Here is a 20,854-nt window from a genome sequence, read left to right on the forward strand (position 1 = left end):
ACCTTGTGTGTACCTCAAGGAGATTTAACCTTGGGGGCAAAATAATCTGTGGTGTGAGTTGTATGTTGCAGGAACTAGCAGAAATGAGATTCATTCTTCATTTTGCAAGGAGCAAGAAGAATGCAACAACAACCAGAGCCAGGCTGGTGTCAATGTCCAACAATTAAGTGTGCTGCTTCTGTCCTGATCACTCATCCTGATGGAATGGAGCCCAAGTCATAGATCTGGAGGGATGAAAGAAGCCCATGAAATGGAAAAATAATATCTTAATTGAAAGGACAGGGGATAGTGGTTAATAAAAATGTATGTTTGGTATAGAGATGGTTTAAGAATGTAGTTTAAGTTGTATGTGTGGGCAAGAAGGCATCCCAGTAATGAAAAATAAATGCAGTGGAACAGTTGGAGGATATATAAATTATGTGGGATCTGAGTATGACGCAAATGGTATGGAATGAGGAGAGTGCAAGGAATAAGGGGTCTGAGACTGGACTGAGATAGAGTTCATTTTCCCTTAGCAGCCCTCACAGTGCTGGGCTTTGCAGTGGGAGCTAGAAAGGTGTTGATGACACACCAGTGCTTTGGCAATTTCTGAGCAGACCTGTCCTTCTAATATCCCCCCCATCAAGGGGCTGGGAGTGGGCAAGATCGTGGGAGGGCACACAACCAGGCCAGCTGACCCAAATTAGCCAAAGGGATATTCCATACCATATGATGTCAGCTCAGATATAAAAGTTAAGGGAGGGAGGAGGGTCAGGGAGGAATTGTTACACTGCAGTGTTTGCCCTCTGGAGCTACCATTATCTGTTCTCCAGCCCTGCTTCCCGGGAAGTGCCCGAACATCTCTTGCTGATGGGAAGTAGAGAAGGACTTTTTCCCTTTGTTTACACACATGCAAACTTTTGCTTGTCTATTTTTATGCTTTAGTAAACTGCCTTATCTCAACCTATGAGTCGTTTTCCATTTTATTCTCTCCCGTGTCCTGCTGGGAAGGGGAGAAATAGAGGGGCTCAGCGGGCACCTGGCACCCAGCCAAGGTCAACCCTTGCTGCATCACAGAACCTGGAGTCAGCCTGGCATCCCCAGTGAGGGTCTGCTCTGCCAAGGAAATACCACTGGGAACAAGGATTTGTGCACACTGGGATGCATCAGAGAAAGAGGCTCTCTTTGGGGTAAAAAGTAAGTCCTTTTTATACCACAGAGAAATAACCAGGCATAGGACACCAGCACTTGGAGCAGCTAGTAGGTGCTGCTGACTTCTATTTTCATCTGGCACAGTCAATAAATGATGATGTAAATGGGACAGAACACAAGCTTGTATTGATTCTGGAAACCTCATGGACCTGTAAGTACAATGTTAAACACTCTGCCTTGATTACCTACAGGGTAATGGTTGTGTTGAAAGTTAAATGTCAGATGAGATGGGAATGCCTAAGGAGCAAGATGTGCTGTGGTACAAGTGTCTCTCCTCTGTGGTGGTAATCTCTTAGTGCCACAAAAACAGAACCATCCAGGGGTTAAAAAGTTGGCCACCAGCTTCACCCAGGGTCATTGTCATGTTTGTAGAATAAATTAGAAAAACATGGATTAGAAAAAAAAATTCAATTTTGTTATAATCAGAGTGCCCAGTCGAGGTTATGATCTATACAGCCAGTTGGGTTGCTTGGGTCATAGATGTCCCAATTACCATTAGTACTAAGCCAACCCTGTAGACAGCATCATGTAGAATAAGGACCGGTGAGATTACAGTATCTTTGACAATTCATGTTACTAACATTCCATGTAAGATGCCAGAGTCCATTAAAACCTCTTTTGTTTGTATTTGCTGATTCATTATTTCAGGTCCATGAGGTTTCCAGAATCAACAAAAGCTTGTGCTCTGTCCCATTTACACTGAAACCATGCTTGGGTGTGATTGTAACATGAAGTGTAAGTATAGTTGCTTGTCTTCCTCACCCAAATTGAATCTGTATACTTGGGCATTAAAATGGACTATGGGGCCTTAACATATGAATGTGCTTTAAAGGTTGTTGGTTTTGATAATTTGATGTATTAGGGAGTAAGTATGCCAAATTAGGTTGACACCAAGATCCTTCAGAGACAGGTTCTGCTGAGCCTCAAAATTTGGCATCTAATGATCAAGGGTGGTGTAAGGAATGCCAACAATCCAATTTGTTGCCTGTTTGAGAAATTATATTCATAAATTGTACAATGTGATCACTATTCCATCCTTGAAATAAGGAATAAGCAATAACATAGTGACAAGGCATGATGTGCATAATATGAGCTATAAAAAAGACTCATGGTGTTGTTTCAATTCATGCCAACTTGCCAAATCAGTATGACATCTGGAGGAGTGGAGACCTGAGAATTATAACTGTCTGTTAAAGGACGGGGGACAGTAGTTAATGAGAATGCATAAATTTCTGGGTTGTTATGAAGGTGGTTTAACTGTGAAGTTTGATTTGCAAGCATTGGTAAGAATGGATTTCAGTAATGAGGACTAAATACAATTGAATCATATCCTGTGTGAAGTGCTGGGCCCCACAATATAAGAAGGATGTTAAGGTCATTGAATGCATCCAGAAGACTCCAGGTTTATCTAGTTTAGAGAAAATGAGGCTGAGATAAGACCTCATTGTGCTCAGCACCTTCCTGAGGAGGGGAGGTGGCTCATTCCCTGCCTGCAGTGTGGTGGTTCCACCCCCATCATGCCTATCCCACAGTCTTTGCAAGGTGACCATGGGCATCTCTCTTTTAGCCAGCCTACTGTTTCTGTTTGCAGGGGACCACTTTGTGTCAGATCTATTGCATTTCAAGTAATTTGTCCCTTATTCTTACTACTCTGAGCTCCCTTAAGCCTCTGGATGACCCTGACCTGACCTTTGGGAGTGCTTCCCTGTCCTTGTTGCCTCCCCTAAGGACTGTCAATTTTCCAGCCCTTCCAGGCCACTGTGGTGTTTCAGTGCCACATTTCATGCCAGAACATTAAGGTCAGGTTTTTGTGGTCTCTCTGGATGCTGTATTTTGCAAGAATTTTAGTTTCCCTGCTGCTGTTGTTGGCACAACCATCATGACCCAGGGTGTTGCCTCTGTTCCTTAAGGAAATCCTGAGCAGTCAGCTTCATTGTCCAGCCAGAGCATCCATCAAGACCACTACAAGGAGGGGAAAGGAGACAGCCCCACACTCCCAGCATTTTTCTAGAAACATTTATATGGATGATAACAGGGAGAAGATTTTCACTCTGGCCTCTGCATCAGTGTTTAGGAGAAATATTCTTTTTGTCAGGAATATCTGTCAGCCTCAGCCTGATGAAGAATCCCTGCTTCAGCCCCCAGCTGGTACCACCCATCCCACCCAGCCCTCAGGAGGCTTTTGGCTGTCCTGCATGGACAACTACCATAACTGCTCAGCATAAAAATTCCTAGAGGTCATTGTGACCATGGGTGGCAGGGGGACCTTCCTCTCCAGCAGGAGCCAGGAGGAGCCCCTGGGGAGTTTTAATGTCATGAGGCTGCATTATCTGGACAAAGCTTGGGCAATGAAGAAGGAGAGGAAGACTCACTGCCAGAATTAAAGCCTCCTCCTCATTTTCCATTTTCAGTATATATCTTTTCAGTGATCTGCTCTGAGACCAGGCACATAGGCTTTTGCTGTAGGTGCCATATAGGTCCAGATGGCTGAGGGTAGTTTTTAACTAATTGGTTTGCAACAAAGCCATGGGATTCAAAGGGAACTGCTCACACTTCTGCATCCTTAGCTTGCAAAGCTGCCAGTTCCTGCCTAGCAGTGCCAAACAAAGCACCTACAGCTGACACCTCTGTGAGAAGCCCGATGAAGGGCCCCTTGCTATTCCCTGCTTTGCATTTGAGTGTCCTGTCACCTCTGAAACTCAGTTTGCAGCCTTTCCAAATTCAACCAATTCTTAGACACCTTATCCCTGTCCCATAGAGGGGTTTTCTACAAGCATCTTGCCATTTTCACTGCTTTTCTACTGCCTTTTCCCAAGCATCCACGACCTGTTTATCACAGATCCACACTTCTGACACCAATTAATGCCACAACCCAGAAGGATGACTTGGCTTATGAGCATGCAAAGATTGCAACTGTTTGTAGTATGCCTGACTCTGTCATGCACAAGGACACAGAGAATTTATTACCTATTTTCTCTTATTCATTACAGTTTGCTACTATCAAGGCAAGTATAGTTACAGTTGGCAAAACAAGCAGATCTACTCTACAAGTTACTACAAATTGCTACCAGAAAGCAAACAGGGATTTCCACAGCAGCTGCAATCAATACTAGCATCGAGTCTGTATTTCAATTTACACATACCACCACCTCATGCACAGTTACAGCCTTGCTCAGGCTTCCCCCTGTCCTTTGTCCTGGCCAGCCTCCACCTACAGCCCTGCACATTCACAGCCTGGCTGTGGCTCACATCAGCTTATGAGAAAATGCTCAAAGGCCTCATGGGTCATGTAGGAACAGAGAACCAAGACTGAGGACAAAGCCAACCCAGTTTTAATTTCTTGCAGCATTCATAGCTGTACTTGTCACTGTGGTACAGACCGACCGAGATCCACCAGCATGGTTACAAACAAACAAACAAACAAACAAACAAACAAACAAACAAACAAACAAACAAACAACCAGCATGTCTAGCCCACAGCCCAATCACAAGTCTTCCAAAACAGACCATTCCCTGAGACAGTGACCTCCAAAAGTCAGATCTGAAAACAAACTTCCTCTGGGTGTTTCACATTCCTTTGGTGCTATTCTCTAAACGCAATGTTTGTGTCTCTTACTAAAAAAATCCACAGCAACAGGCTTTCCACATAAACTTCAAGGGAAGTGATTCAGTTATTTTTCTGGGATTAAGTTTCAAATAAATTTTCATGGACTAGGCTATGGAAACTATAATATGACCTGTCAGTTAACCAGTAATAAAGCAGTGCTGATACTGTGACATACAAATAATACTTTTAAGGATGATGCTGGTTTAACTCGGCTGGTTTTAATTCAGAAGTGGGCTTATCAAGATTTTGCAAGAATTTTAAGTCTGAGTAACGCACTGTATTTATGCAGTTATACTGATTTAAGTGCCCTGGCTGGGTTCTCTTGACACAAATACCCACAACCTCCAAGACACAGAGTGGACTTTGCACACAAATATCAACAGCTACGTAACAATTCCTTAGTGGTTCCAGCTTGTGCTGGTCTCACAGTTCTCAGGAACTGCTGCTCAGAAATAGCAGCAAGCCATGCAGCTTTTTTGCTGCAAGCACTTGGTCACAATCTTATTTCACTATGAAAAGAGTGTTTAATTTTGTTATAAACCATACTCCAGAATGGGTAAGGATCACAATTTCATATAAATGCCTGCAGCCAGTTAACATTAAATTAAGAAATTTAAATATAGCCTTATGCCTCTACCACGGGCTCAATCAGATCACAGAATAAACTGCAAGAGTTTCAGATTCATATATTATGATGCAAATGAGTTTTGTAAATTGTGACCTAGTTCCCATGTTAGGAACAGTTGGGACCAACAGCAGGGACTGTGTGATGAATGCAAGCAGCAGGAGCAAGCAAGGAAATTAACATTTGTTCTTAATTTGAAATGGATTTTTAATCACTTTCAGGTGCCTCAAAGGAAGTGCACACACTTGTTTACTATAATCATTCTGACAGAAGAATGCATATAGGAGGTAACACGTTTTTGTTTTACTAATTGAAATGTTTGCAGCAGTGGTGTCACATGAAGTGCCAGAACACAGCTCTTTCTGGAGGGCACAAAGAAGGACTGTGAAATGAAGTTTCCCAATTGATCCGTTCCTCAGCACTCGCTTTGTGAAGAAAGTGAGTTGCACGTACCCTCTAAAAGTGACTGGATATTTGATCACATCCAAATCCAGTTGCTATTTTTTAAGCAAGACGCCTGATAAACTTGCTCTCCTAAGAGCCTGCTCAGGGATTTAGCTCCACGGCTGTCAGCCACATGCTTAAACACGATTCAGCAGTTAGTGGAAAATACTGAACTCATGAAATTCTGCTTGTGCTGTAACAGTGAGTCCACAACAAACTGTGCTGAGCTTCAGCCTGAGGCAGCTTTCTGATAAACCATTGTTTTAAATGAGCTTCAGAATGCTGCTTTAAATGTTCAATGACAGCTAATTGTTTTAAATACACCCAACAGCACTGGTGTAACTTATTAAAAACCAGACAGATTTTCATTCTGAGGATTATTTAGAGCTGGAAATTATTGGACGCTGTAAAAACGGCAGAACATCAACGCTCCCCAGAAATGGAGTCTCAGCTCCCTCTGGTGGAAAAGGTCATTTTCTGCAGAAAGGTTTACGTGAGAAAATCTCATTTCTGCTACAGGATTCAAGGCCATGAGATACAGAGACAGTAAATAAAATCCTCTGTTCACTCTGAAGGACTGGAACATCTTACAAGTTGATGTGAAATATCCCACTGACTGTTGCAGGGTGTCTAAACAGGATACCTCATAATCAACTAGTTCCATCTTCCACAGGGTGGAACTCTCCAGGTGTGAATTATGATACTTAATCCTACAGAAGCAATTGGTAGCCCCAAGGAAAATAACACACACAACGTCCTAACATTCTCTCCACAACATCTTAAGCCCCACAAGCAGCTGAATCATGGAAGAGCACTTAGTGACTAAAATAGGAGGCCTAAAGCAAAGCCCTCAGATCCCAATCTGTGTCCCTTGGTCTTAGACATCCTGCATAAGTTAAACCAATCAAAAAAAGCCTCCTCCAATCTCCTGTTTCCAAAGACTTGGTGAAGAGCCCAGCACTAATGGCAAAACCCTCACTAAATGCAGTTGTTCCTAGTCTAGACCTAAGTGTATTAACAAAAGGACCCAGCTTTCTGTGTGCTCTGGAACAGCAACAGTCCAGAACTGCATCACCATGTTTTTGACTTCTTGCTCAAGAAAATTTTCAGATACACCTAAAGTTATTCCATACATTACAATCAAAACCAATCATGCAAGATTTTTCTATTTCTCCTTATTTACCATGTACACTGGAAAGTAAAGCCTGCAAGTATTCCAGCTATTGTCTAAAGAAGTCTAATAAAGTATATTTTTATTTCATATTAATCAACAGCTCCACTGTAATTAAGCACACAATTAACTGCTCTGACAAATTCTGTAAACAGAATCATGAGCAACTCCTGCAGTCACAGACACACCAGAATGACTTTTTATTATACTTCTGTCACAGAACAAAGACATATAGAGCCAGTGAAAAGGAAAATGTAGCAAAAATGGTATTTATTAAACAGCACATAATTCAATTTCAGTGTGGCATTAAAACCTGCACTTGCTCCTTGGAAACAGGAGAGCTGAATAAACCTGTGAAGGTGGGGCAGCACAACAAGTGTGCAGGTAAAGTTTATTAAGAATGCAACTAAATACCATTTCCACAGCCAGAAAGAATTTGAGGTGGGGAAAAGAGACCAAGGCCACAACAGCCAAAAAATACCCTTGGAGTGTTTTGTACAATGTTTTTCAAACAAGAAAACAACTTTGTAATAGATTTTTCTCCAAAAGGGCAGTTTTCTACAGGCTGAAGTGTCCACATATTTAACTGGACCCCTCATGAGGGTGCAGCTCCATCAGCTTTGCTTTCTGGCTAGGACAGTGTGTGGTTTTCAGTCTTCTGCAGGAGCACCAAGCCTGCTCATGTAGCTCTCCCACGCTGCCTTCCTGTACTTCTCTGCTTCTTGGAGACGGTCTGAAGCTGCCAAGATGCCCCGTCCCACAATAATGACATCTGAGCCTTTTTCACCAATAACCTCCTTGGGGCTTAGGTACTTCTGTCCAAGGTTATCACCTGAAATACAGACACCATTTCTTTTTGTTTGTACAAAACTGCATGTATTAAAAACCTTCAGGGACGTGCTGGAACACAAAACAGGTCCCCCGTCCCAGCTCTCATCCTAATAATCCACAAACAGAACTAGAAATTGCATGGCCAACCAAAAAACACAGATCAAATTTGACAGCCAGCACCTTCCTTTCTCATGGTTTCGCAATTATTATAGAAGAACAGTTACTCAAAGAAGCACCATAAAATAAGCCTTAGCTTTCTTAAAGCAGGCAAAAACCCCAAACATTAATATAAAAGCTTGTGATTTCAGTTTAGGTCTCATAAAAATTAAGTATTGCAGAGAAACATATCTCCCTTATCTGCTTCAAAGATAATCTCTTCAGTCAGCAAAGTCACAAGACTTTCCATTCACTGATACTGCATCTATATCAATACCCAGTGCTTCAGCTGGACTTCTCTATTTGTTATATATTTTTTTACTACTAAATAGTTTAACAACTAACACATATCTGAAGACATTTTACATGTTTTCAGGAATATGCTTTATGGTATGCACAGATCTCAAAACAGGAAAAAAGGTGGTAAGCCTGCTCACTGCCTTCCGGAGCTCCCAAGAAAGGGATCAGCATATCCAGAAATATGGGAGACAGCCCTTAGTGGGAAACAGACTGCTCCCAGCTGAGAACCAGCACCCAAGCCCTCTTCAGAAGCTACTTTTTCACTGGAGACTTACAAACAGACTAAAAATATTTCAGAAAAAATTACCTCCAGTTTGCAGCTGCACTCCTGGGGTTAAGTGAAGAAATTCTGGTTTATTACTAACTCTAGATCCACATATGAATCCAAAAACGAAATCTGAGTTGTCTTCAGCCATCTGTACCTGAAAAAATCAGTGAACAATTAAAAATAATATAAAATAATAAAATAATAAAATAATAAAATAAAATAATAAATTAAAACTCAGCTGGCCTAGCAATCTGTTTCTCATCCACCCTCTGACACTTTAAGGTGTGTGAAGCAGGGGTATGAAACACCTCTTGCTTTCCCAATGTAAAGTCTTCCCTCTGGCAGAAAAGTGAATATTATGTTTCTTTCTATGTTGTAAATAATACTGCAAATGGATTTAAACTAATTAGAAATGCACTGCTTAAAGAAAGAAATAAAAAAAAAAAAGGGGAGAGTGCTAATAGAAAACGTGATGTGTACTAGAATTCCAAGTGTGAACTCTGACCACCTTACATCACTGGCCTATAGCTGTAACCTTTAAACACCACACAGTCACATTCCTGAGTCTCCAAGGAAAAAACAAACACCTGTAATAGTTAGAGCTGGAGGGACTTTTGGAAGTGCAAATATTAGAAACACATAAAACCTCCCTGTGCCACTTCACAAGCTTTTAACCCGACACAAGACTGCCCACTTACTGCAGCTTTTGTGTATTCACCCATTGCAAGGGAGCCTTGGGAACTCATCTCTGCAACCAGGAGACAGCCACGCTGGAGAGGAAGACCCACTTCCTTCAGACCTTTCACAACTCCAGGGCCTGGAACCACGTGGGCATTGACGATGTCCGCCCAGGACGCGATCCTGAACACGCCACCTGAGAACACGGGCAGGAAGACAGGCAAAGAGTCCTCAGAAAGGTCTTAAACAGGAAGCACAAGTTAGACAAGAACAGCTGCACACCTTATCACTCACATATTTAAAAGACAGTTTTACTGCTGAAGCTTGACTGTTACAAGTTCAGTCTCATCCGACAGTTCTGACAGCTGCCTAACCACCAAGCGTAATCTCTCGGTTTACTTTTCACAAACACTTGTTAGTGTCTCACCTTTAATATTTACTGAGACATTTATGGTAGCCCAGAAATCTGCTGTCACAGGTGCTTTTCTTCCCTGATAGCACATAGATCATATGGGACATAAGGATCAGGAAAAGAGAACAGCAGTTCTACAGCTTTCAAAAGAAAGCCAGGCTGGGCACACAAGTAGTACAGTAACAGCAGGCAGCAGTTTCTCATGGCACACAACTCAGAAGTACTTACTGAGCACAGCCACAGATTCATAAAAAAGTTGAGGTTGGAAGGGACCTCAGGAGGTCATGCTCTCTCAGCAGGATTAACTTCAATGCTAGGTCAGACTGCTCAGGGTCTTATCCCCTTGAGCATTTCCCAAGGCTGGAGACTCGATGCTGTCTCCTGGCAACCTGTGCCAGTACTGCAGTTACACACGCCAGAAGCAAAGTTAGAGTAAATCCAGCTTGATGATAATCACCTTCATACTGGTGTTTCACTGTGTTTCCAATATCTGCAAATTTCCTGTCTTCAAAAATCAAGAATTCATGTTGATCTGCGAGCATTCTCAACTCCTTTACTACCTCTTGGGTGAAATCGTTCAGGATGTCTATATGAGTCTTCAGGATACAGATGCTGGGGCCCAGGGTGGCAGCTAGCTGTAGCAGCTCCTTGGAGCTGGTGGCATCAGCAGAAAGGCACAAGTTTGTTTTCTTTTTCTCCATGAGCATGAGAAGCCTGGCTGCAATAGGATGCACCCCTGGCAGCTGGGCACGAGCGCTGAAGCTCAGCTCCTTGCAGAGTCTCTTCACAGGAACAGCACCATTCTGAGCTACTGCCTCAAACACATTTCCCTCTATGAATTTCTTCACCTTTTCAACCATCTCAGCAGCCACTTCTCCCTGCTGCTGGAGAGTCTCCAGCACCCCAGACAAGGTGCACACGGAGTGCAGGCGAATTCCATGTTCCTCTAGCCTGGCCTTCCCACCCTGCTCCCTGTCCAACAGCACTATGGCATCTGTGACTTTTAATCCTTCTTTCTGAAGAGCTTCTGCAGTTTCCAGTACACTGGATCCACTTGTTACCACATCCTCAATGATCAGGCATGTCTCTCCTGGATTAATGGTGCCTTCTACCATCCGCTTAGTACCTGAAAAATAAAAAGCAAACACTCCACCAAATTAAGAAAGGTTGGACAACCCAAGAAAACCTTAATCAAAACTTTATTAGATGATACCATTTATCACAGCTCTTACCACAGCTCACTCACTGATCTGATCTCTTTTTTCAGTTCATAAAGACTGTTACTTCTCCAAGCTGATAAAATACTACTTTATGTTTCCAGAAGTTATATTCCATAACAAAACTGACACACTGCACAAATTCAAATGTTTGAATAAGATGACTTTGGAAGTTTAGTATTGTCATGACTTGAAAGCTCAGACTTACAAAATTATTCTCTTGTTATTTAAAACATCTTTAAGGCAGCCAAGTTATTGGCACTCTTCAGCATGTCCCCTGTTTTCCACAGGCAGCACTGTGTGCTTGATATGCCTGTTAGAACAACCAGAAGCAGTAAAGCCTCAAGAGCCTTTGTCCTACCTAACAGGCACACAACCATGAAAGGACTCCTGGGGGGAACGACAAAGGGATGCCTGGCTTTCCCAGGAGCAGTTAATCGTTGTCAAAACTGGCTTGTGCTTCACAAGAAGGAACAGCAAATATTTCCATGGCTGTCCCACTGCCTGACACAGGAGCAGCTTTTAGATTTGACAAGTGCACTTTCTAATTACACACAGTTGGAAGAGGATGTGTAGAAATCCAGTTATATGGCAGGTTAATGCTTCAATCTGCTCTCCCACATCCTTTATCACAATCAAATAAATGGTTCACTGAGTAGAAAAGGGAGTGCTGCTCACCTGGCTCACTGATTACAGGACCACAGCATAAGGAAAGAAAAAGGGGTTTGAGAAATATATAAAAAAGAGACTAGAAAGGTTCCTTTTGGTGTCACTGTGCAAAAAGCTCTGTTTGAGAGCGAAACGTAGCTCTGGTCTCAGCATGCTGGAGAATCTGAGAATCCTCATTTCTGGATGAGGCCACTAACCCAGAACCATAGCAAGGATAACAAGAGAAAAAAAATTGGTACAGAAAAGAAAAAACCTCTCACAAATACAACCAAAGAATCAGAAAACACCCTTCAAGAGTCTCCAAATCTCCTACAGCAGGACTAAAGCTGCAGGTTAAACAGCAACCAGCCAGAAGAGGCTGGTCAGGCTGGAATGCTCTGGGAGGTTTGCTTTAGGGGGAGAGGGCCTCCTTCTTAAATTGCAAGGGAAACCTTAAACTGGAAGGGAGATGCTGTGCCTTACAAAAGAACCACAAATTATATAAAGTCATTTCCCAAGCACGGTAAATTGCAAACTCTTGATTTGAAGGCTTTACCATAGTCTTTTCCCTCCTTCCTCCGTATGAGCATGGGAACCTGATTTTCCGAGCAGATGATGGTGGCGAGCGGCAGCGCCGTGTACGGAACGCCGCACACACAGTCGTACTGCAGCCCCGCATCCTGGGCTGCCTGGAAAAGGAGTCCTGCCACCTGGAATGCAAAACCAAACGCTTTTTAGGAGCCAGGCTGGAGCGAACGTGACTAAATCAATGAAAACCCCTCTGCCTGACACGACCCGAGAGCCGACCCTGCGGGGTCCCGGCCCCGGGGAGCCGCGGCAGCGCTGCCGCCCCCGCTGCCCCGGCCGTGAGGGACCCGCCAGCCGGACACACGCGGCGCCCGGGAGGGTCCCGGGGCTCCCGGGCCGCACCTGCCGGAGGAGGCGCGGGTGGGACACGAGGCCGCGCAGGTCGATGTACACAGGGGAGGAGAGGCCGCTCTTCAGCACGAAGTGCCCGAAGCGCAGCGCGCCCGCCCCGCTCAGCGCCGCCGCCACGGCCCCCACGCGCCCCGCCGCCATGGCCGGGCCCGGCGCACGGAGATGATGCGGAGCGGGAGGGGCGCGGGGCGGGGACACCGTGTGACACACGGGAGGCGGTGTGGCCGTCCCGCGTCCCCTCCCTTTGGGCGGGAGCCCCAACTGCGCCATTCTGGCGTCCGTGTGCCGGTCCCGCGTCCCCTCCCTGCGGAGGGAGCCCCTCTGCGCCATCCCGGCCCTGCTCCCCGAGGCCCGCTCTCCCCTCCACGATTCCCTGTTCTCTCGTCATCCCATTCCCCGGGAAGCAGAAGCCGCCGGTGCAGAGGGTTTGGTGTGACCCGAGGGTCTCTCCGGGAGATTCCCAAAGGACGCTCGGTGGATGCAGCCAGGGTGACAGTCCCACGGGCTGGGTCCCTGAGAGAGCCCCCCGAAAACATGAGTTGAATAAAGCCCTTAGCCAGCCCTGAGTCTGCAAGGCCTCACTCAGAAAGATTTGTGAAATAAGACTGACCCGGTCTTCTCTGAATAATTTTATTTAATCAAAAAAGCCCAGAAACGGAGTCTTTAGTATACTCTATTTATGGGAATGCAAGGACAGGAGATGTACAGGTTGAAGCTACATCTGTAGATGACCATATATACTGCAGTATAGTAACAACAACATGGGACAGCAAGTAGTCACCTCACGACAGTACACATGAGTGATTAGACTTACAAAGGAAATATTTACAAACTTGCCTTTACAAACCAACATTGTGTGCATACAAAATGAAATCTGCAATAAAACTGAAGATACATTTAAGGCAGACCAGCAATACACTGAAATAATTAAGGCTGTGGAATTACTTTGCACCTTGAAAATGCTGAGCTGTTAGCAATACTGTTTCTTTTTCCCTCCTTCGGTGGATTGTTGCTAGGATTGAAAAGCATCAATACGTTCCAACTGTTTGCTCTTATCTCGGTGAATAAGTCTGAGATTGATTTTTTTTTTTTTTTGCACTTGCTATTGCATTTGCTTTCCAAAAGTTATCAGCAAATTGACCTCAGTGGCAGAGCAGTGTTGAACAGTTTGGTAGAAAGAGAAGTAAAAGCACCAGCATCAGAAGTTGGACATGAAGGTGAAATATGGCTTGAGTAGAGAGGATGTTGGTTTTTCACTAGCTCCATAATAAAGACTACAGTTACAGCAAACATTCAGCATCCTGACGCTATGGAAACACTCAGCACTATACAGATCCCAGAACGAGAGTACATCACTTGATGGCAGTGTGCAGTCAGCCTAGTAAAATGGGATTTGACTTGGTTTCCTTGGGAAAGCACCATTTTCTGATGGGACATGAGTGAATGAGCTCAAAAATAAACCCACGCCCTGTGTTAGAGGAGAATCCACCTCTGCTGGGAAAGGAACAAGAACAAAAACAGGTGGTGAGCCCCTGTACATGTAAGTTTTCTGCTAGACCTTTACGTGCACAGAGAAGCCTTTACATCTGTCTCTGAAATTTATATTATCCTAGGTTACTTGACACAGTCCCCTCATGGCAAGGGCATTAAAATAGGGTTATATATAGTCAGGTTATAAAGTGTGGTTCTGCATTCAGCCTTTATGCACAGTATTTGTAGCACAGGCCTAATAGCATTGTCAGAAATGCCAATGAACTCCACTGAAGCCACAGCCTCGGGCAGTTGAGGGCACAGACTTTGTCTCAGCATTAACTTAGAAGTAAAAAGATACATGTTACTGAAAAAACCCAATCCATAGTCTTTTAAAAAGAAAAGGCAGTAAGACTAAATGAAACTTGTTGGCATCACTGAGAAGAGAGAGACATAAATTTCAAAGCCTGGATTGCTTTAAAATACTGAAGTCTACGGCCCTGAGCTGGCTGTGTGTCACCCCAACAGGACCATGCACAGGGGGCTTGGCAGCCTGGGGGTACGTGGGCCTCCCCCAGGGCAGCAGCTCCTGATGGGGGCTGACAGTTTCCACTGGCCAGCAGAATTCCTGCCCTGGCCTGGCTGCTCCAAGTGGAGCAGAAAGAGAGGTAAGTTAACTTCTCATTGCACATTCATTAAATGAAGCCATCTTACAGAGCCCCCCATGTCACCATGTCCTCTGGGCTCTGTGTCACCAGCACCTTTGCTGCTGCCCTCCTGTCACCCAGCACCTGGGGACACTGTGAGCCACATTTTGATCTCAGAGCAGGGTAAGAGCACTGTGGAGATGTCTGATGGCAGTGGCTGTGTGCACAGTGCCACTGCACACAGAGCTTGTGGTGCACTGTGGTCAGTATTCCTGTTGGTCATCCTGGATGGTTGGAAGCTGCTGGAGAAGTTAAAGGGTGCAGCTACAACCACACTTTCAAGCCATCTTGGAAACACAGGAAGAGGTGTTCTAACATGAATATGGAAAAAGCAAAACCACAAAAGAAAGTAACTCCAGAACATTCAACATCTTCAGAATTCAGCACCCCCAGCTCTCTCAACAAGGAGTCTTTTTTGATTTGAGCACCAGTACCTAATCATATATCATTTCTCTTTCAGGCTTTTGGGTTTTCTTTTCTGTTATTGGATAGCAGTGAGAGGCTTAAATATTACCTTAAATGGTCCAGCTTTTTTCCCCTGTGCATTCAAAGGGTCTGCTGTTGAAGTTTGACATATGAATGCAGGATGTAGGAAAACAAAATGCTAAATAACTCCAAATTTCATGTGATACATGAGAATTTGTTTGTATTAATGCCAAGAAGAAAGCCTGTGGTTCAAACTGTACCCACGGGCCTAATAAAAACTGTGGGTTTTACAGACCACACTTCCACAAACATTTTTTTAAGGGCAGCACAATCACAGCACAAAGAGCCAGCTTTGACAAATAGGAAGAATTACAGACAGTCCTGTAGTGAGAAAGTACCTGAGGCTGGTGGTAATTAGAGACCCCCCTTGACTGCTGCCTGTATTCAGTTGCTAAGAAATTGCATACTTTGCACGGTGGCTCAGGATGAGAGTCTGGTCTTTATCTAAGAAGTGCTGCTGGATTGCTTAGAAAATCAGCTGCTGCTCTAGAGAGAAACTGAGATAGGTTCTAGATGATTTTCAAAAAGCTTAACCTTCTATGAACACTTGTCTCTTTCAAACCTTTCCACACTCCCTCCCTGTATGAGATCTCTCACAGAACTGCTGCTGACTCTGCTGAGATGCCTGGGCTCACCCTTCTCCCTGTGGCTTCCCTACCTCAAGGGCTGTTCTTTGTTGCACACACTCAGTGTCGAGCACTGAGGGTTTTTGCTGTGCCTCTTCTCCACTAACAAAATTCGTCGGACCACTCTGCTGTAATGATAGAGCAAGCACAAAGAGAAGGGCCAGGTCTCCTCCCTGCTGTGAAAGGGAGCTTGGAGGTGGATCAAAAAAGGGCTAACAGAGCCCTGAGAATTTAACAGTACTTGCAGGGTATCTCCACCACCCACTGGCAGAGACAGCGCTTGCTCCTGCTGGCTCACAGTGCAGTTACTCAGATGGTAAATGAGATTTGACTCTCTCCCTTACCAGAGAGTCTGTATGAGCACACGTGGTCAGATCAAGCCCTTTTCCTTAGGAAAACCTTTGGTAACAACTGCCATTTCCCATTACAGACACATAGATGGTACTCAGCACCAAGACAAAGTCCCCACATGCCAGGGGAAAAAAAATCTCTTTGATTGTAACCCCACAAGGCTGTAGAGCTTTGTGGTGTGGCAGTCGGATGGGGAAGCCCCAGACGGTTTTCCCTTCCAGTCCCATTTCTGGAAAGGAAGATTTGGCCAACCTACAAACTGCTGATTTGTCACTGCAGACTCCCTATGTTGGTTATACTTAAGGCTGGCTCCATCACTGTAACATCAATATGATGATGTTGCAACTTGGCTTGCAAGAGAGAAATGTTTTAATTGTAAATATTATTTTTTTATTACAAATTAGGCTTTGGACATAAAAATATCCTCATGAATGCTTTGGTTATGAGGTGCTAATGGTGGCTGAGAGATATTTACAAGTTTGGAAATGAAACAAATGACATGCTTTAAACACTGAAAACGATTTTCAAGCTGTAAGCACAAGAATGAACTCACCACTCCTACTGCACTCTAAAAGGCTTAGATGGACTTTGGGCCAAGCATTTCTGAAGCTAGAAATGGGACAGGATCCTTTATATTTATATATATTTATATCTATGATACAATATATGTATACTGAAAACCTGTGATAGAAAAAATTGTCTTCATCACCGTCATCATCTAGTTTACAGATACTGCAAAAATTGGACTCTGCTTTTTCTCAATGCACAGGTTTTGCAAAAGATTTCTGTACAATGTGTATAAAATGCTTTTAAAAAACCCACCATAGTCCCATTGTGCTTAATCAGAACCAGCTGTATGCTCCAGTGAATTCATTGCCCTAACCGTAGCTCTGAAAGGTGCCGCACGTTGACTTAACACAGCAGAAAGCCCAAGGAGGGGCTTAATGGAGGATTTTGGTCTGAGCACTACCACGCAACATGAGTGTACCTAATCCACGCCACCATGGGAGCTGATCCAGCAGTGACTGGAGCCTGATCTTGCATGTCCTATGCAGGCAAAGTCCCCACTGAAATCATGGCAGACCTGGGCATATGGGGCGTGAGAAATCTGACTGATAACCTGGAGCAGGCTTGCAATGATTTCAGCAAAAACTGACTGGTCCAGTTCTGCAGTACATGCTAAGGTCAGGCTGGTCTCACTCTCCCCCACTATCCTACTTTTAGTCTTTTGTACATTTTGAATCCAGTTCAGCAAGATCAAGAGGATTTCTTATAAGGCTGCCTCACAAAGATTAAGGCAACTGCAATTTTGGCTCTCATTCCCAGTTGGTGTTTGCTTCTTGCAGTCCTTTTTTGGCAGTGGATGTGTCCCTCACGTGCCCCGAGAGAGGGAGCGTGTCCCTGCTGCTGTCACCACCTTCGCCTTGGTCCCATTGCCACCCTGCAGTTGGTGAAATGCAAACACCGATATGGGATATGTACAGACAGATCCGCACGCTCCCGGCACAGGGCTCAGGACCAGCAGCGTAGGATCCCATGGATGGAGGCACTACGTGCCCGGGCTCATCCTGCTCAACAGGAAGCTCTTGACGCTGGGCACCGGGTGCACATCGTACTGGTGCCTGCGGCGCTCGATGAAGGACGCCAAGCGGGAGGTATCCAGTGGGATCTTGGAATAGCTGCCATTGTGTGGCTGCAGCCACGGATGCTGTAAACAAGTGGCTGCTGTTGGTCTTCTCCTGAAGTCTTCCTGGAGGATAACGTTGATGAAATCTCTGGCGGCGTGGCTCACATCAGAGAAGTACTCGTGTGGGAAGCTGAAATCCACTCTACACACATTGATACAAGTCTCCTCTTTGCTTTCATCCAGGAATGGAGAGACACCGCTTAACATGACGTAGGTGAGGACCCCAATGCTCCAGATATCCGTGCTCAGGGAGACAGGAAGGCCTTGGATAACTTCGGGGGCTGCAAACTCCGGGTTTCCAAGGAGGTGGTGGACATGGTAATGACCTGTGATCTGGACCGCATCTTCCAAATCAATGATCTTGACACGAGGCACTGGGATTCTCAAATCAATGAGCAGATTTTCTGGCTGTTGAAAAGACAATGAAATAAACTTATCTGTAACTATATTTTGGTAAATAAAATGTGTAGGATTCACGTAGGCTTAATAGCTAATCAAAACTTGCATTTAATCACATGTGCAAGGGAGAGATCAGGAGAGTGAATGATAAGGAACCAGCTCAGCTGCTGTTTGCTCTAAATTAAGATCAATGCTGCAGTCACAATGAAAAGATCCTCCTTTGCACTACGGCAGCACACTGGGATTTTGCGTTTTATCCCAAACATTCACAGTTTATTTTCCCAAATGAATCTCTGCAGATTAAGAGCGCTGACAGATTTTTAAATTTTTATAAGACTTATCTGATCAGTTTCTTTAGATTCCATTTGTTCAGATGACAGCTGGCTAAGTAAGTGTGCATAACTTGCAGCAGAAATTTTCCTCATGAAGTAAATGTTCAATTTTGCACCCACTACCCTGGGAGGGATTGATGTGTGCCATTACTGTTGCTGTCAATTGACATGGAGTTCCCCGGCATACACCAGGACACAGTCATGCTTTCTAAGACAGAGTAAAATTACATTTAATCCCAATTGGTTTCTCTCTGTTTTAGCAGCTCTCAGTATTTAAGGTCTCTCTCTCAGTGAGAGACACTGAGCATTGCCTATACGCACTCTTCTGGGGACTTAACATGGATTACATGGATTATCCTTCCTTTGTTGGCTCTGAGATGATTTCTGAATTTACATCTTGGACCGTTCTAGATCTTTTTTTCTCTCCCTTATCTTCATGCATATTTTACTGCTGCCTCATGGCATGCATAAATATATATATATATATATATATATATATATATATATATATATATATATATATATAAAGCAAAGTTAACTACATGGCTGTTCCAGTCTCTCCACTTGCTCTTCTCTATTGACAAAATCAACTGAGCAGGATCCTGGGACATCACAGTCCATGAACAGGTCTACTGTCACTACCAGTGCATCTCCTGCTTCCCACTTAGCAACAGAACATGCTTTATTTAGCATCCCTCATTCAGAGGAACTGCAGATAGGTCACAGAAAATTAGCTTCCCACCTTGTTGCTTTGTTTATGATCAAACCGAGAATTCATTGCAGTTTCTTACCTCAGTAATACTTACTTTTTGACAGGTCACATAAATAGAGCAAAAAATACAAACAATTGCATAGAAAGAGACCAAGATGATTTAGCCTTTTGTGTCTAATTCTTATATAAGGTCCTGTACAAATGGAATTGTAGGGGTAGAGGCAGCAGAAAAATGAAAGTATCACTTCATCTGACATGCCTGGGGCTTAGAGAGATGAGACTAAATCTCCCTGAAGCTGGATTGTCCACTATATAAGAAAGTTAAATCCATTCCTCATTCCCCATTTTTAATTGTCATTTAAGTCTACAAAGTGTTATAGATTATCTGATATCTCTGGCAACCAGATTCAATGTTGCAGATCACAAAACTTGAAACACTTGATCACAATTTCAATGGCTAATTCTCTGTCATCCAAGGTAACTGGGATGCTGGGGAGGAGAGGAGTACAATGCCAAATCCAGGATAGTACAGTGCCTCCTGCCATGTGTGCTCACAAAAGCAGGTACAAGCTGTACTAGTCTGAGTGTGACGTTAGAGAATACCCCAGTTTCTTCTCCATAGTGCAACTTGTCCTTTGTTCTTCCTCTGAACCCTTCCCTGGGAGTATTTCCCACCCAGTTCCCCTCTCAGGCTGTCCAGCACAATGTAGTGTGCTGCTTTCCTTTTCCTTTGCCCCTGCCAGCCTGGCACAAACCAGCTCTGCTCTGGAAAGTTGGTGGCTGAGGTGATACAGTGTGAGCCCAAACCAAACCAAACTCCATAGAATTATTCATAGTTTCCCTTCAGACAGGTGCTAGTGACATCTCACTCTCTGACATCCTCCTTCCCCATCATTAAATCCAGAAAGCCCTTGGGAACAAGCCAGGGAACTAAGGGGAAAGGTGCATTTCTTGTTTGAAGGCAGAGACCTGGTGCTGCAAAGGAGTCAGTAACTCCTTTCTCTGATCAACAGCTTGTCCATTTAGTGATCATCACCGTGGGGTACGGGCTGCACCTCCTCCCTGTGTGTACAGCTGGGAACTCTCTGTTCTAGGGCACAGAAGAACAGCATCATTCTCATTTGTTCCTACCTTTATATCCAAGTGAGCCACTCTGCAGTTGTGGAGATACTGCAAGGCTTCCATTGTGTCTCTTATATAGAAGGCCACCTTCTCCTCCATAAGTTCATCGTGGTTCATCAGATAATCTAGGAGACGACCATCATCCATCCTGCAAATAAACCATACCCTGTGCATGAAACATCACATGGCATCTCTAGGGACAGTTAATATCTGAAAACAAAATTGCAACAGAAACTTTGTGACCTAAAAAAGGGAGGAAAATAAAATGCAAGATCTGACGAGTAATTAATGATATCTCAAGATACTGCAGGCCATGGAAGTGGTAGAATGCTTAATCCTCAATTGTTATCTCCAGTCCTTGACAAATTTAGCAACAGTCTTAAAGTAAACTCATTTGCTTAAGGATAGATTCAATAGAGAGACAATCCCTTTGGAAACAGAGCTTCTTAATTATTTGGATCCATCTATTTATTTA

General features: G+C 44.1%; 2 protein-coding genes across 3 annotated transcripts in view; both read right to left on the reverse strand.

The window, feature by feature from the left end:
- Positions 1–7,214: 7,214 nt before the first annotated feature.
- Positions 7,215–12,639, reverse strand: UMPS (uridine monophosphate synthetase). The gene is made up of 6 exons (XM_050977053.1): positions 12,479–12,639; positions 12,105–12,258; positions 10,141–10,809; positions 9,292–9,467; positions 8,633–8,747; positions 7,215–7,870 (listed from the first exon to the last, which is right to left on the reverse strand). Exons 1-6 carry the CDS (start codon positions 12,626–12,628, stop codon positions 7,689–7,691), a joined length of 1,446 nt encoding a protein of 481 aa, XP_050833010.1. The 5' UTR covers positions 12,629–12,639; the 3' UTR covers positions 7,215–7,688.
- A 462-nt stretch (positions 12,640–13,101) lies between these two features.
- KALRN (kalirin RhoGEF kinase) overlaps positions 13,102–20,854 on the reverse strand; it is a 464,195-nt gene continuing 456,442 nt past the window's right edge. For both annotated transcript variants that reach the window (XM_050976704.1, XM_050976706.1), the window contains 2 exons: positions 20,389–20,527; positions 13,102–18,222 (listed from right to left, as the gene is read on the reverse strand). In XM_050976704.1, coding sequence (XP_050832661.1) covers positions 17,677–18,222; positions 20,389–20,527 — 685 coding nt within the window. In that variant the 3' untranslated portion in view covers positions 13,102–17,676. The remainder of the gene's footprint in view (positions 18,223–20,388; positions 20,528–20,854) is intronic.

This window comes from Serinus canaria, chromosome 7 (genome assembly GCF_022539315.1).
Source record: "Serinus canaria isolate serCan28SL12 chromosome 7, serCan2020, whole genome shotgun sequence".
Classification (NCBI taxonomy): domain Eukaryota; kingdom Metazoa; phylum Chordata; class Aves; order Passeriformes; family Fringillidae; genus Serinus; species Serinus canaria.